The sequence below is a fragment of the Mytilus edulis genome, chromosome 13 (assembly GCF_963676685.1).
Source record: "Mytilus edulis chromosome 13, xbMytEdul2.2, whole genome shotgun sequence".
Taxonomy (NCBI): domain Eukaryota; kingdom Metazoa; phylum Mollusca; class Bivalvia; order Mytilida; family Mytilidae; genus Mytilus; species Mytilus edulis.
The window spans coordinates 56,949,360-56,966,291 of NC_092356.1; the positions used below are offsets into that span (position 1 = coordinate 56,949,360).

Below are 16,932 nucleotides of genomic sequence, written 5' to 3' on the forward strand. Positions count from 1 at the left end.
TGTTAGATACATTGTTATACTTGACTTGCCAGTGTTAACTTTGGATATACTTTATATTTTTGTAAAAAAAAATGAAATTTGAATCCAGCAAGTTATGTAATAATGTTGTACTCAGACACTATAATAATGCAATATCTTTCACATCATGTTGTTGTAAGCCAAAATCTTTTGCTGAATTAAAAATTTTAAACTTATTTAATTGCAAGAGAAATTTTTCTAAATTATTTTGCTTTATTTTTTTTTTAAAGATATTTAGTAAATTTTGCAGACTTTTTTCTTTATAGATATTTAGTAAATTTTGTAGACTTTATTCTTTATAGATATTTAGTAATTTTGTGGCCTTTTTTCTTTGAAGATATTTGGTAAATTTGTGGACTTTTTTCTTTATAGATATTTAGTAAATTTTGTGGACTTCTTTCATTATAGATATTTAGTAAATTTTGTGGCCTTTTTTCTTTTAGAGATATTTAGTAAATTTTGTGGACTTTTTTCTTTAGAGATATTTAGTTAATTTTGTGGACTTTCTTTTTTTAGTAAATTTTGTGGACTTCTTTCATTATAGATATTTAGTAAATTTAGTGGTCTTTTTTCTTTATAGATATTTAGTAAATTTTGTGGACTTTCTTTTTTTAGTAAATTTTGTGGACTTCTTTCATTATAGATATTTAGTTAATTTTGTGGACTTTCTTTTTTTAGTAAGTTTTGTGGACTTCTTTCATTATAGATATTTAGTAAATTTTGTGGACTTTTTTCTTTTAGAGATATTTAGTAAATTTTGTGGACTTTTTTCATTATAGATATTTAGTAAATTTTGTGGACTTTTTTCTTTTAGAGATATTTAGTAAATTTTGTGGACTTTTTTCTTTAGAGATATTTAGTAAATTTAGTGGTCTTTTTTCTTTTAGAGATATTTAGTAAATTTTGTGGACTTTCTTTTTTTAGTAAATTTTGTGGACTTTCTTTTTTTAGTAAATTTTGTGGACTTCTTTCATTATAGATATTTAGTTAATTATGTCGACTTTTTTCTTTTAGAAATATTCAGTAAATTTTGTGGACTTTTTTCTTTTAATAGATATTTATATATTTAGTAAATTTTGTCGACATTTTTCTTAATAGATATTTTGTAAATTTTGTTGACGAATTTTAAACTATAAACACTGAACAAATTGTATAGATCCCTATCTTTGTTGAAGACTATGTTGACCTAAAGATGCCTTGTTTTTGTTGTTTGTTTAGTACCCCTCATTGATTTATATATATACCAAATATATTCTTTAATTTATCAGAAGCTGCCAAATTAAGATACAGAAACCTTATTTAATATTTTATTAAATTTTAAAAGAGTGGTCAAGGTTAAAATGAACAAATGTGAAATTTTTGGGATGTTTAATAGAAAATAAGTGATATTTTCATTTTTTGTTTTACTTCTGATCTTGTACTTTTTTATAAATGCTCTCAATGAATAATGAAACAGAAGTGGTAATTTTATCCTTTCATCCAGAAGTGAAAATTGCAGAAAAAAATTCCGTTTATTTAAACTATGAAATTTATGTAGGGGACTTAATGTTCATTTTCTTTCTAAAGGGTGGTGACAATTTAAATGTTTTAACGGAGTCAAAGGAAATATTTTGTATTTTTCATCAAAATTTTCTGGTCTTACCTGTTCGTCCGTTTGTTGGTCCGTTCGTTTGTCTGTCTGTTCGTTTGTTTCTCTGTCACACTTCGGGTTAAAAGTTACTCTGGTATTAGATGCAACTTTTTAATTTTAAATTTTAACAGGATGTGGCTATGTATTAACTAAACGTTGGCTAATCTTTGGCAAGCGTTTTACTGCTGGTCAAATGAAGACCAAGGGATGACCATATTTCTATACCCCAGTCAACCCTTGGAGAAGGGACCTATTTTTGTTCTTATTTGTGAAAATAAGTACACATATTTAAAGCTGTTTAGCAGGAATATGCTTCTTACATGTGCTTGTTGCTTTTAAGCAATTAATCATATCTGTGATCCTGCTAACAGATATAATCATTCTGTAGAAGTAAACATTGACCTTGACCTAACACTGCATATCTTTAACCTTATATATAACCATTCTTACAAATAGTTTGATCTTAACTCTATAGTAGACCTCTACCCTATAAAGGAGTAATGACCATTCTTTTCTTGTCAATGTTGACCTGAAATTTTAACCTCTAACTTATGACCAAACTTTAAACGAAAATGTTGACCTGAAATGATTGGATATCTATACTGATTGACCTTGACCTGACTGATAATTATGGTGATCCATTTTGACAGTTTAACATGTGTTGGATAAAAAGAACAGTCACTTACAAAAAGACAGACACACACTCTTTATAAATTTCCAAGTAAAGTAAATTAAACATTAAAAACTGCCATTTAAATTACAACAAAATATTTTCTTAAAACCTTTAATGATTAAATAGCCAAAATTATAAAAAAAATTCTTTTGAAGTTTGAAGAAATTGTGTTACTTAGCAAAGAATGAAAATCTTTCAAAAATAAACAGAATGACCATAAATCAAAACAAAAAGTTCAAGTTTCAAAAATTAACTTTTCCAAACATTTTTTTTAAACTTAAACAAAAATTTATACTTTTCCAAACTTTTTTTTTAAACTAAAGCAAAAATTTATACTTTTCCAATTTTCCTTTTTTTAAGAAAATATACAAAATGTATATGTATTTACCAAAAATTAACCAAAAAATTAGACAGCTGAGACAGTTTGGTATGAAGTAACAAGGCAGCCTAGCACTCTAGCCACCTGTCTCCACCCAACAAACCTCCCAGCTGCCTCAGGGACAGGAGCAACCTCAACCACTGGAGCAGGGATTACCTCCCAGTCCAAAGGAACACCTACATCATTACCTATAACAACATACGGTGTGACTGGAGTGGCTGGAACCTCAACCTCTTCAGGACCATACCAGACAGTCTCTTCAGCATGGTTGGTTGTTGCATCCTCATCCACTACCTCCTCGAACAAAACAGTCTCCTCCTCTGTTGGCAGGAAAGACACTGTCCTCTCCAGGAACCAGTCGGCTGGTTCCTCCACCGTTGTGTCCATACCACACAGCAGAGTCAGCTCGATGACCTCTTCGTCCTCCAGAACCGAGAGCTCCTCGCCAGCTATCTCAACCTCAACCATATCATCCTCGTCATCAGCCATTTGCATAGCTGCTTCAGGAACCATGACGGAGAATAATCGTGCCCGAGGTACAATAACTGCTTCGAAATGTTCAGGTTGATCATTTCTTGGCAGCTCAGGAGACGCAACTGGGAGAAGAACTGGTTCTGGCTCCAACCCTAAAAGACGACGAGAGCATCGAGGTGCCTCTAGTCGTGGAGCCACATATCCGTATGGCATACCAACTCGTTGGAGACGCCTGTTCATCTGGTTGTCCACGTAGGTCCTCACACTGAAATATAATATATTGAATATAATACATATTCTGCTTTCCCACTTTTTTTTATCATATCAATCACATGTCAAATTGATTATGAAACAAGGTCATTGAGATACTGTAAATTCAGAAATTATTGCATCTATTTATAATTGTGATTTTTTTCGAAAGTACCAAATTATTCATTTAAAAAAAAATCACAAATTCTGAATTTACAGTGACAAAGAAAATAAATAGAAATTGTTCACTCAGAAAATAAGAATTCATAGTTCAAGGCGCTAGTAAGGTATAGGCCTTTTTCAAATTTTCATGCATGTTTTTTAAAGCATCAACATTTAAAAAACAGGCAAAAAAAGCGTACACCAAAGCGTCTTGATTGGTTAAGAGTCCTAAACAATTGGAATTCAACCAATGATGTGACGTTATTTTTACTTTGGTGTACAAGCAATTAGATTACCCATAGTTCTTTAGATTCTGAAAAGGCGAATTAAAAACAGTCAAGAGTTCCACATACTAAATATCAGAGTCAGAAAGGTAAATTCGATGTTTTGTCAATATACGAGTTATATTGTCTTCTATCTAATATTAACAAGTTTTCATTTAAGTTTGTGGCAAGTCACAATTTGTCTTACTTGTGATGTCATGAATACACTTGTACCACATGTGGAGCAGGATCTGCTTACCCTTCCGGCGCACCTGAGATCACCCCTAGTTTTTGGTGGGGTTTGTGTTGCTTATTCTTTGGTTTTCTATGTTGTGTCATGTGTACTATTGTTTGTCTGTTTGTCTTTTCATTTTTAGCCATGGCGTCGTCAGTTTATTTTCAATTTATGAGTTTGACTGTCTCTCTGGTATCTTTCTTCCCTTTTTTGTACATAAATTTTCACAAAATTGGTATATTTCATTAATCTGGTAATTGATTTAGCTATAATTATGAACCATCAAGTGTGATATGATATTTATCCACTAGAGGCAGTTAAATTATCAATTTTTAATATTTAAAATTTAACTGTCAAGAGTTGATAAATATAGTATAACACAAGATTTAGTGGTGGAATCAGTTTCTCTAGGGATTTTTATGCTATAATGGAAGCAAACTTAATTATTCCTTTTTCTGCATTGATCTGTAAAAGATGTGATCTTTCTATACAACATCATTAGACGCCTTTTTTTAATAAAGTCACAATAAGAAATTCAGAGGAAAGCAAGAAAATGTGACGTCATAATCGAAATTTGACCAATGAATAGCTGAGATCAAATGAACCACATGTTGATTAAATAAAAATAATCAACAGATTAGGAAAACGATAAATCAGCTTAGAATTAGAGAAATATAAATATATATATGTGCTTCATTATGACAATATATTGTAGTTTGAAATTTTAGCCATTTTGAAATGGCATCAAACATCCTGCTTTCCCTGTCTGTACCCAAAATGAAAATTATAACCTCATATAAGTGATTTAGTGTTCCATTGTTTTAGGCTATATAAGTTGTCATAATAAATTAATTTGGTGTAAGTGAAAAGATCACCTTAAAGGTTTAAATTCCAGTTTATAAGGCATATTCTGAACTGTGACAATTATTTAGGAACATTTCTGCAAATAGTCTTTCACAAGAAAGCAATCTAATTAAAAACCGATCTCTCATAGCTCCCGTTTTCTGATATGTCGCGTGGGAGATCTAACAAAACCCGCTTTGAGGTCACATGTGAGTGACCTCGTAGGTGTGTCTTTTTCAACCAATGAAATTGAGTCTTCCACGATCTTGGAAGTTTAACGTAAGGTAAAGGGATGTAACTCATTTTATTTACGACAAAATCGTCAGTCAAAATAATTCATAAACTTTTTTGATTGGCTTATTAATAGGTCGTCAACTCATTTGAATATCATTATAAATTCATAACTTTTAGTTCACTCACATGTGACCTCAAAGCCGGTTTCGTTAGATCTCCCACGCGACATATCAGAAACAGGAGCGATGAGAGATCGGTTTTTAATTAGATTGACAAGAAAGCTGAGGAGTATTTTTTTTTTTTTTTGTATTTTTTTGCATATTTATGTTTTTTTTGCAAACGCAATTATTCATTTCTATTTTAGTACACAGCTGTATCCTGTATTTGTTTGGAAAGAATATTCATGTTAATTCTATTTCCAGTTTTGCCCACTGGCCAGAATATTTCTTTCTCAAATACTTCCAACCCACACTGCACCTTAAAAAATCTTTAATCCTGTGATTGTCATTGTTTTTAATTCATAATGTTACTGTCTTCTAAATCAGGCTATTCAACAAAATTGTTTCATATTTTGTCATCTTGGACTTTCAGATATAACACTTCAGCATAGGATTTTGTTGTTTTTTGAAGGTTATATATAAAAAGAGATCTCTATTAATAGTCCAGCTATCTTTATTCTAAGGTGTTAATATTTGTATTAATGGCAATCATACCATTTATATCTAGATAATATAAAGAATAGCTGGAAAAACATTAAAGAACCATTCTTTAACATTTCCAATTCTGATCATGGTGACCATGTTCATGAGGCAAACATTTTAAAGGGGAACCATACCCGTAGCCAGGGGGGTTGTTCAAATTGTGACTGTTAAAGTCGAGTTCATGAGTCCAACGACCCCCCCCCCCCCCCCCCCCTTGAAAATTCCTGGCTATGGGCCTGGGAGCCACAATAAAAAAACACCATATTTTATCCATACAATTACTCATCAGAGGCACTCAAATCAAAACATTTAAGAACCAAACAAGGAAGTTTAACTGCTAACTTTAAAATACTAATATGTTAATGTAGCTGTGGATTTATTTATTTTAGTGGGTACCAATTTTCATGTATTAAGGAAAGCTTGCTTTTTCATGGATATTTGATTTCGTGGTTTTGCCAGTCTTTCCATGCAAACCCTATAGAAAATTTGTAATTTGTTGAACATTTGATTTGTGGTACAATGGTAAATGCTACAAAACCACAAAAACTTGTATCCAACAATAATAATGAATCCACAGTATACAGAATATTTGCTTATAATTGACAGAAAAAGAAGGGGAGTCTCTGACTGTACATGAAATTTTGAAATTTTGAAAGTTTAATGATAATAATTTGACCATCTTAAACATGAAATAAAGGTTTAACTATCACAAAAAAAATAAGTGTCGTTTTCAGAAAAATCTTTTTAAAATCAAGGGGAGATAATTGTATCAAAATTTACAGGACAAATTGAATAGTAAGTAAGGCATGTGACCCCTATCGTCTTTTTATTTGTTATTTTTCTGTGCAATTTATAAAATGAATTACTCTCATTGAATCATTACCAATTCTATTGTTTAATGTTTCCTCCATAAGGGAATAAAATGCTTCTCTGAGAACAACTAGGTACACCTGCAGAGGTCCAACCCTGAACCCTGAATAAATGTAGTCAAAGAACTTGAAATCAGTTATAAAAATTATATTCAATTAAAGATTTTTGCTGTTGTGTAATACACTGTGCTGTTGCTCAATACTTAGTAAATCTGTTGTCAGACTCAACAATTAAAGTTAAATTTGATCTCAATATCAATAAAAAGAAATTTATAAAAATCAAGAGAGCTTACATCAATAGATATAAATAATTCACTTTAGTTTCATAAGAATTGCTGAACGCATTGAACTTTTTTTCCTCGAAAACTGGAAAATACCCCCTTTTTATGAATAAAACCCTGCAACTCAGAAACTTAAAATCTATCATTTATAAAAATCAAAAGGGAACTCACGTTAACAGATATAAACAATTCACCACAATTTCTTGCAAGTTGGTGAAAGCATTCTTGAGTTATTATATGAAAACTGGAAAATCTCCCTTTTTTAATTTATAAAACCCAATAACTCTTAAAACATATAATCTAAAATTTATAAAAATATATAATATCACGTAAATACAAGATTTATGCAAATTGGTTCAAGAGCTTTTGAGTTAATGTCCAACATGTTGATGAAGGACGGACAGACAATGGTATACCATAATACGTCCTGTAAACCGTCGTATAAAAATTAAGTTTCCCCTATATAAAAAAAAAAAATAGTTGATTTTTTTAATTTCAATTAATGTATCTTGGGGAACAGGTCTATCTTCAGCATATCAATAAAAAAAATACATAAAGGATGAACAACAATGAAACAGCAACCCTACAAAACAAATAACTTAACCTCTGGAGGTCAACAGTTGTTGATTTCAAAACTGATGTGTCTTTACTTTACATGTTATTTTTGGCATGTCTGCTTATACATGTACAAAGACATTTGAACACAAAACTTCTACATCAGAATGCCTTAGTAAAGTCCCCTTAAGCTTGTACCCAACACCTTGACTAAAATTAATTTGGCGTGATTAATTTTCATAAAATTTTGACACAATATTAACTTTGACCCTTTGAAAAAAATATAAATAGAGCTGCGCTATAAGCACGCTCCTGATACGCCCATAGCATACGTCAATAGATATATTAACAATTCACCAATTTTTCAGAAAAGTTGATGGAATCGTTTTTGAGTGTTTGTCTGAAAACTAGAAAATCACCCCAGATTTAAGGATAAAACTTCATAACATGGAAATGAAAAATCTGAAATTTATAAAAATCGAAAGGGAGCTTAAGTCAATAGATATAAACAATTCAACATTTTACAGAGTTATCTCCCTGTAGTGTTGGGTATCACCATTATGCCAGATATTTACTCAGTCTCTCTCCAGGTCCCAAGTTTATCATCCTATCATATAATGATAAAGGGGCAAATTGTTGCTGTGTTTTTTATTCAATTATCTTAATATGGGCAGTTTTGCATTCAAAAGACTACCTTTGTTTATAAAATGAACACGAACACATGGTTATCAACTTCCTAAACCAACAATGATTGAATGAAATAAAGAACAAACGATAAAGTAAATATATTTATTCATAACAAAATATGCCACATTAACAATTTATCAAGTCACTGCAAGCACTTAATTGACAATCTGACTGTCTCCAGAAAAAAAATCCAGATATTTTTTTTTTCACGCTCGTCCTGAAAACAGAAAAAAATACATACATAAGGCGCACCTGAGTATAACAAGCAGGGACAGTAGACAGAGAAAATAACCTGCGGCTTATTTAACGATTTTAACGGTACTTATAAATCTTGAACTTGATCAATGCTAGAATTATTGGGCATACATTTTCTGATAGGTAAAATGTACAAAACATTTCATCTGTATCCTGACCTGGATAAAGAGTCTTTGGTTACTCATTATATTGGCCAGTTTGAAAGAAAACAATATGGATACGTCATAAATAAATAAGACTATTCTCTGCCCCTCTAGTATATATCTATTTGCAACTTGGAAAATATTTTAGTCAGGGTATTTTTTGGAGACAAAATTTATTCATTTTCATCAATCAATCTTCTTAGTTGGTGGATAGTGGGAAACAATGAAAACAAGAGACAGCATCCACTGCAGAGATCAAACCCTGAACAGTTGAGCAAGTGTATAAACAACATTTAAGCTTAAAACAGCTCTCAATTTGAATTGTGATTAAATATTTGATACAGCATGGGTTTTATCGTGGTCGTAATAAGCATTGGTTGAATGGTTCATCAGTACATGCAGACACAACTGGAAACACAATTTTTTTAATATTTCAAGAACTGTAACTCCTGATAGATAAAAGCAAAAATCCTCATTATACTACTTGACCCATTTTGTCATCAGTAACACCACATATAAATTTGAAAAGCTTTGCTTGAACGGTGTTAATGAGTAAATGCATGACACGATTGGAAATACATTTTTCAATCTTTCAAGAACCATAACTCCTAAAACAGGAAAAGTCAAAATCATCATTATTGAACTTGACCTCAATTTGGTTGTCAGTAACAACATATTCAAATAACAAAAGCTTTGGTTGAACAGTTCTTGAGTAAGTGCACGGACAACATTTGGCGGCTGCCCGCCTGACCAACCCCCATAAATCCCCATATCAATAACCAACATTTGAAAATCCAGTTAAAACCTTTCTAAAATAAAACCCTGTGCTTTGCCTGTGATGTTGTAAAATGTTTCTCTTGTTTAATGTTAAAATTTAATCTTAAATCTTAATGAACTATAAACAAAGTCTTAAAGGTAGGACCACAGTTGGATTATATAGGATTTCTACATCTATCTTCCACAACAAAATGTTAAAGACTCAACAAAAATTACAAAAAAAATGTTCCTTATAAATGTTCCCCAAATCATGCATGCAGTATTGTAAGCATCTGTCAACATTTTATAAAATTCTATGAGAATATTGATGTCTAATTAATTTTAATCAAAGATTTTAAATGTAAACTACAAATAAATGAAGAATTTGTCCATGAGACTTAGATGATATAACATTATAAAGGGACATAACTCAAGAATGGTAAAATTTGTTAGAACCCCTCCTTTTTTGGGGACGATCAATGCATTTGAATGGGAGCATATAGTTGGAACCCCCCCCCCCCCTTTTACGATCCCCCCTGCTTATACTCATAAACAAGCTTCTGTCCAAGTTTGGTACAAATCTAGGATAGTTTAAGAAAGTTTTTTTAATGTTAAAGTCATATGAAACGAGAGACAAGATGAAAAATAATATCATTCCAATTCTTGAACCAATGCATATACATGATGAACTTAGTCTTTTGTGTACAATTTTATCATTTTTTAGCGCATAAATTTCGTACAATCGTCAATTTTTTTCCGTTCAGTCAGTGTTGTGAAAATATGGCAGGTAATTAAAGTTCGTGTTGTGAAGCCGCAGTTTCACGATTGACACCCGTTTGTCAACAATCAACAAAAAAGCATGGGTATTGAGCACATGTTTAACATGTACAATCATATAATAGCTTATTTCACTGACAGATCCATGCTTATTGCGATCACTAGATTTTTAGGAGCAGGTTCAAGCTAAGGTCCCTTTGCATAAGGAAAATATTTCCGGCGAATGGCAAGCTATTAAAACTAGAGGCTCTCAGGAGACTGTGTCGTTCACCTGATTCTACTTGGGATTTTGAAATAATATGGAAAAATGGAAAAATTGTAACAGAAACTTATAATGATGTTTGAGGCCAAATTTGGTTTAATATTGCTTTGTTTGCATTCATACCATTCAGACATTTGTATGTTTTTTCCATAGGGTCCTATGTTTAATTAAGTCCCCTGCTGGTGGCCATCTTTGATAATGGATCGGCTACAAAGTAACAAAACTTGGTCAGCATCTCATAAAGAACATTCATGTCATGTTTGGTTTCATTCCATTCAGTAGTTCTCTAAAAGAAGATATTTGTATGTATTTCCCATGAGGTCCTTTGTTAAACTAAGTCCCCCGCTGGCCGCCATCTTCGATGATGGATCGGCTACAAAGTAACAACACATGGTTAGCCCCTCATAAGGAACATTCATGCCACATTTGGTGCCATTCCATTGAGTGGTTATCTAGAAGAAGTTCAAAATGTGAAAAGTTAACGATGACAACGGACCAGACGACAGATGCCAAGTGTTGAGAAAAGCTGAGACACTTGGCCCTTCAGACAATAGTCCTAAGTTGACTAAATGCAGAAATGATGCTAAATAGCTAATGGATACATTTAAAATACAACTGGCATATATTAGGATCATAATGGTGCTACATGTATGTGGAAAATGTTTTATCAGTTTTCATGAGCTAAACTAGCAGCCATTTATCCATACAATGGCTTCCAGTTTGATGATTGTAAAAATTAGCTGGCATAATGGGGAGATAATTTTGATGAAGTCGAATACTGACTGTCCATTTTTGTACTTTCATAATCCTTTTTAGAAGACAAAAGTTGTCACAATTTTATGCAGTTCTTTGAGCTTTTTATATACATGTACTGTGTATACATGGGTCATGAAGTTAGCCAATTTTGAAAATTAATTATAGACTTTAATAAGTCAATATTTCCATGTCAAATATTATTTGTTTAATATTGACAAGTTAAAGGAGATATAACCCATGAAATATTCAAACTTTTATATTGGTTCACAAGTCATAAAATTAGCCAATGCTGCTAAATAATCAACTTGAATAGATCCATACTGACAACTTTTTTTATTTCGGTCAACTCTATTTTGTTTAAAATCAAATGAATTGTTGAAGCAATATTTTGTTTAAAGGGGAGACAACAAACGAAACTTGTAAATTGAGTCCACATATTTTCTAGACCTTAAGCAAAATAACAAATTTATGTCTGATATTCTTTTAAATCTTTTAAAACAATTTGTTAAACATTTGATTTTTTTCCACTTAAACTGTTGAATTGTTCCCTATATTTCTTCTTAAAATAAAAATCTACATCAAAGAAAAAGTTTGATAGTGAAAGCATTGTTAAAACCTTTTTTTTTCCCTCACTCAATACTGTTGACATATTAATCATAAATGCTTTTTTTGGTTGGGCTGGGTGAATTTGTCAGAAGTTCAGAAGTCTTAACAATGGTAAAAAAGATTTGTAAATTTTGAGATGAATTTTTTCATGAACGCCCAATCATGTACATATTTTAAAAACATCCAAGAGTGTCTAAAGTGTGGAAAGGGATTAATATAAGTTGCAACAACTTGTTTCCCAATCAAATGTAAGTATATGTTTAAACTAAACTAAGAAAAGAGCACTTTTTAAAATAACACAAAAAAAAGAACATTAGATAACCTAATCCAAAATAAAAAAAATTTGTTCACTTTGAGTCTAGGTCCCGTGATTATCTTGACCAGATTTGATTTCTAACAACTGTTATACATATGTAACCAACACTTTTTAATTTAGGTGAAACTGAGATGAAAAAAGAAATGAATTCATGTAAACTTTCTTATACAGTGGTATATGTCTTGGCAATTATCAATATGCAGTGCCCACACTTTTTTTTTATGTTTATGAATCTTATATATGTTTTATAAACTTTAACTGTAGACTGTATGTAATGTTAACTTGAAGAAAAACTAAGTCTATTTATAAGTAAAATACAAATAAAAGTTAAAATTTTAAAAACGTTAACGACAGTGAATGTGTTGTTTCCTGGCATATAATCTAAGTCCATTTATAAGTAAAATAGGGAAAAAATGGATTTTATTTTTACAAAATTTACATCTGGGTACTATCTTATGATCATAAACAAGCTTCTGTCCAAGTTTGGTAGAAATCCAGTATAGTTTATAAAAACTATTAAAGTTTTAAAACATTTAAACACAGAAATTAAACTGAGAATGAACATGGGTGCAAAATACCAATATAAGTTTTGTGTGTTTCTGTAGGGAGTTTATTTTGCACCCTTGAACTATGTATCAAGAGACCTTACATACAATGTAGCACTCATTTCAGCTTTTTCACAAGAATGTGCAATAATCTACTGGTCAGTACCACTTTTTGCTTGTTTACTAATTCATTGAGGTTACATTTTTCTATGAAACGAAATTGTAAAATAATATAACTTACCGTGGAGCAACTGGAGGTAGGCCGTTTCCTAAAACTACTACTAAGTCGTTTACTGCGTTCATGGCCATGTCTTTATGTTATTCGCTATGTATTCTCTATATGTGGGCTGAAAACAAAAATTGAAACCAATGGTGAAAATTTGTTCATGAAAAAATACAATCTAAGAAATATATGAAACAATCCTTAAATCTAACCACTTATTGTTAAGTTTTTACTTGTTTATAACAAATTTAAACACGCACCCTTAAAAAGTTGATAAAAATATGAATTTTCTCAACCCAAAAAAGATAATTAATTGATCAACCAAACCAAAATAAAGATAGATTTTTAAAAAAATGTGACAAAAAAAAGAGCAAAACTGAAAAGAAACAAAAAATTATTTAAATTCAAGGATTGCTTCTAAAGACATGACCACCTGACCACTGCATTCAACCAATCCTATGGCAGTTCATCCTGTTTTGTATAAACCCAACACCACAGTAACTGAAGGAGAAGAGGAATTCTCTTTACACAAAAAAAATGTAATTTTCTCAAAAAAAAAGAAACCAATAAAAATACGTATTCAAATAATTCTATTGACCAAAGTCTACATATCTACTGAAATGACTGTTAAATAAAATTTTAAAACTATTTAATTACCAATTTAATGACCATAAATTAGAAAATTACTAATTCATCGTTTTTGTAAACAATTGCAGATTGTTATAAATATTAAAATTTGAACGTACAAATTTCAAAATTATCAATTTTTACTATTTCTATTTTTTATTTTTAAGCACAAAATAAAGAATTTAAATGAAAAATTATCCCAAATTATTTATATTTATTCTAAGAAATTTTTGAATAAGATATTCCTCCTCCTAAAACTGATGCATTATTTCTTTGATGAACATGTAGTCCAAGGACAGACAACACTATATAAAAAGTACATCAGCTATCATTCAATATAATTACATAAGATGTATGTTTCATTATAATACTTTATTATGATTGGCTAACTGCACATCACATGTTATTCCTTAAGCAATTGCATAACTCAATAAAACTTTTCATTCATGTGGTCCCACAATAAAGTGCATAGGTGAATTAAGTAAAACAATTATAAAATTCGTGTTTTCATGATCATACATTGTAGCTAAAAAATGTAATTATAAGTATTGAATGCTTCTTTTTGTAACTTCATAGGGTTGTAAAAGCGTTGAACATGCGCACATTTTTAGTATGAAGCATGCATGAAGCGCGGTAACAAAATGTACTTCGGTCAAAGCTTTAACACCCCAATGAAGTTACAAAAAGAAGCCTTCAATTCTTAAATATTGTAGCTTTTCAGTAATCTCCAAACTTTCTACAACAGCTTAAAACATCTCCAGCCAGTAGTATTTGGTATAAATATTCATTTATACTACAAATGATTATAAACACAGCAAAAATTAGATGCATTTAATACTGTAAAATAGAAGTGTTTTGCTTGTATGTACATGTATATTACATTTAACTGTGTTTTAAAGAGGTTTGTTTTGCATAGATTTAAGTTTGTTATGTATTGATTTAATATTTCTGTGAATTTGCCATTATTTTGTCTGATCATCTTCGACTTGTGGTCAGTGATTTTGCATATATAATTTGTCAAGTCTCTCTTCGGCTAGTGGTCAGTGACTTTGCATATAATTTGTCAAGTCTCTCTTTGGCTAGTGGTTGGTGATTTTGACATTATTTTGTCCGTCCCTCTTCGACTTGTTGAGTTTGAATTCTTCTCCCTTTATCTTCAACCTAATTTGATTTACGATCATGACAGTTATCTCATATATATCTCTCAACAATTATATATATATATGTATATTTCATTTTTTTAAGGAATTCTTTGTACAAAATCTGAATATGCTCAATATTTGATCAGTCCTAAAGAAAAACTTGTCAAATAACATATTTTAATCATTGCTGAGGGTTGTGAAGCCAGAAATTATAGAAAAATATTTATCTCCAAATTGCATTTTTCAATCTTTAATTGCACAAAACAAATTAAAAGTAAACTAACTGTTCATTAAAATTTGAAAATTAATAAAAAAAAATTGCATAAAAATAAGTTTCACAACTCTCAATGAAATTTTAAATACCACAGAGGAGGGAAACAAAAAAACAGGTCTTAAGCAACATAAATATGAAAACTAAGTGTTGCTTGAGATAAAAATTTAGCAAATTTGTGTTACATGTATTAAGCATCAAAATATTAGGACTGCATACTTTGCTTTTCCTTGTTATTTTTGTGTTTTTCCATTATTGATTTTCATACAAAATAAAACCTCCTCTGTATGGTATTTAAAACAATATAGAGCTATACTCATGAAATGGATCAAGTTGTCAGCAGTTCAAAATCATGAAGATGTCCACATCTCTGTAGTTTCATCTTTTAACAAAATATGTACACATCAACCATATTCTTGTTCATTTTTGGCATCTACATCAGTTTTACGAAATCGCGAACATAAAAATAAACAACAAAAAATAAACATGTTAACACTTCAATTACCTATTTTAATTTGCAATGATTTCCGGGCGCGAAATCTCTTTTATACCACGAGATCACATGACCAAAAAAATTGAGTTTTGGACCGTAAAGTGTATACTTCACAATATATATACACAATTAACAGAGTTAGAATTCGGAATCCCCTTAAAAAAATTCAACAAACAATCATGATAAATACGAATAATAATCAAAATGTTAATTTCAACCTGTTTGTGGATAAAAAAGAATGGGTTGCCTGATTCGCCAATGACCTTGAACTTTATTTGATAACTCAGAAACTGCATACTCCGATTTTCTAGTTCCCTTCTTTAAATGGATCGGAGTAACCATAAGAAATTGACTGACTCTTATTACTTATTTCTTTTTTTAAATGCTTGAAAAATGCAAGAACGATAATCATAATCTAATCAGTATAGTAAAGAACAGAACATCAGGAAGACCCCCCCCCCAAAAAAAAAAAACACAAAAAAGAACAACAACAAAAAACTTAGTTTTGACAAGAATACGAGTAAGATCTTTCTAATAGTTCATTTTTCAAGTTAGCGGTTTTATTTGTTTATAATGATGCACATTTTTGTTTTGTTGGGAATTAATCATTTCTTTGGTGTTTGGAGGCGGGCTTGGTAATGTTGCTGTCTCTTTCCATTTTGGAAGTTAAGTATGTCTGGGGCGTGAAAATAACCATCAAGTAACAAGTGAAGCGAAGTTTCAAACAAAAGATGAAATCGCCATTGCAAATAGGAAAAACGACCAAAAGTCGAACAACAGCCCACAAAAAAGAGACACTGAGCAAAATGAACCATACAGAAAAAAAAACGAGAAGATCTCAGGTCGCAAGGGCGGATCCAGCCATTTTAAAAAGGAGGTTTCCCAACCCAGGATAAAGGGGGAGTTCCAAACACATGTCCCAATTCAAATGCATTGATCGTCTAACAAAAGGAGGGTGAGGTCAAATTGTTTTGTTATTTTTTAATGGACTTTCTCAGGCACACAAAGTGACAAACAACACTTTCAAGAATTACTCTTGTGCCTCGTTCAACTAGTCCATTTGTTTTACATTGGTTATTCGCTCCACATCTTCTTATATATCTTAATATTTACTGGTGGGTCAAATTCAGATAAACCCTGTCAGAAAGACTAGTTACCATCATTATTACTATATATCAAAAATATAATTTTCGCGAACCATTTAGGTGACAGAAATTCCAAAATATGCCATCAGTAGAGAGAGTTGTACAAATAATGTGAATTCAAAGAACCCGATCCAATTCATCTTCTGCTTAAAGTATTCATCCCAAGAATTGTCCCAACTAAACATTCTCAGATTAGTTGAACTACTGTGGGCCACTGGCCTCGATATAAAGCATCTGAGTAAAGTATACTGGTAAAGTTATTGAATGAAATACTAGCTAGAAAATGAATGTTTTTACCACAACTTTTTATGTTTTAACAGGGATAAGAAAACGTACATGTACATATAAATAAAAAAGAATAT

The 16,932-nt window shown here is 30.9% G+C and overlaps 1 protein-coding gene across 1 annotated transcript; it reads right to left on the reverse strand.

The window, feature by feature from the left end:
* Nucleotides 1-393: 393 nt before the first annotated feature.
* Nucleotides 394-15,415, reverse strand: LOC139501612 (uncharacterized). Its single transcript, XM_071290730.1, has 2 exons — nt 12,911-15,415; nt 394-3,439 (listed from the first exon to the last, which is right to left on the reverse strand). Exons 1-2 carry the CDS (start codon nt 12,976-12,978, stop codon nt 2,728-2,730), a joined length of 780 nt encoding a protein of 259 aa, XP_071146831.1. The 5' UTR covers nt 12,979-15,415; the 3' UTR covers nt 394-2,727.
* Nucleotides 15,416-16,932: the final 1,517 nt, after the last annotated feature.

What these genes read in the sequence shown, in the direction of transcription:
- LOC139501612 (XM_071290730.1), bottom strand. Translation starts at nt 12,978, where the DNA reads ATGGCCATGAACGCAGTAAACGACTTAGTAGTAGTTTTAGGAAACGGC. An exon ending in CTACCTCCAGTTGCTCCACG is followed by an intron (nt 3,440 to 12,910) that starts GTAAGTTATATT and finishes ATTATATTTCAG; the next exon opens with TGTGAGGACCTACGTGGACA.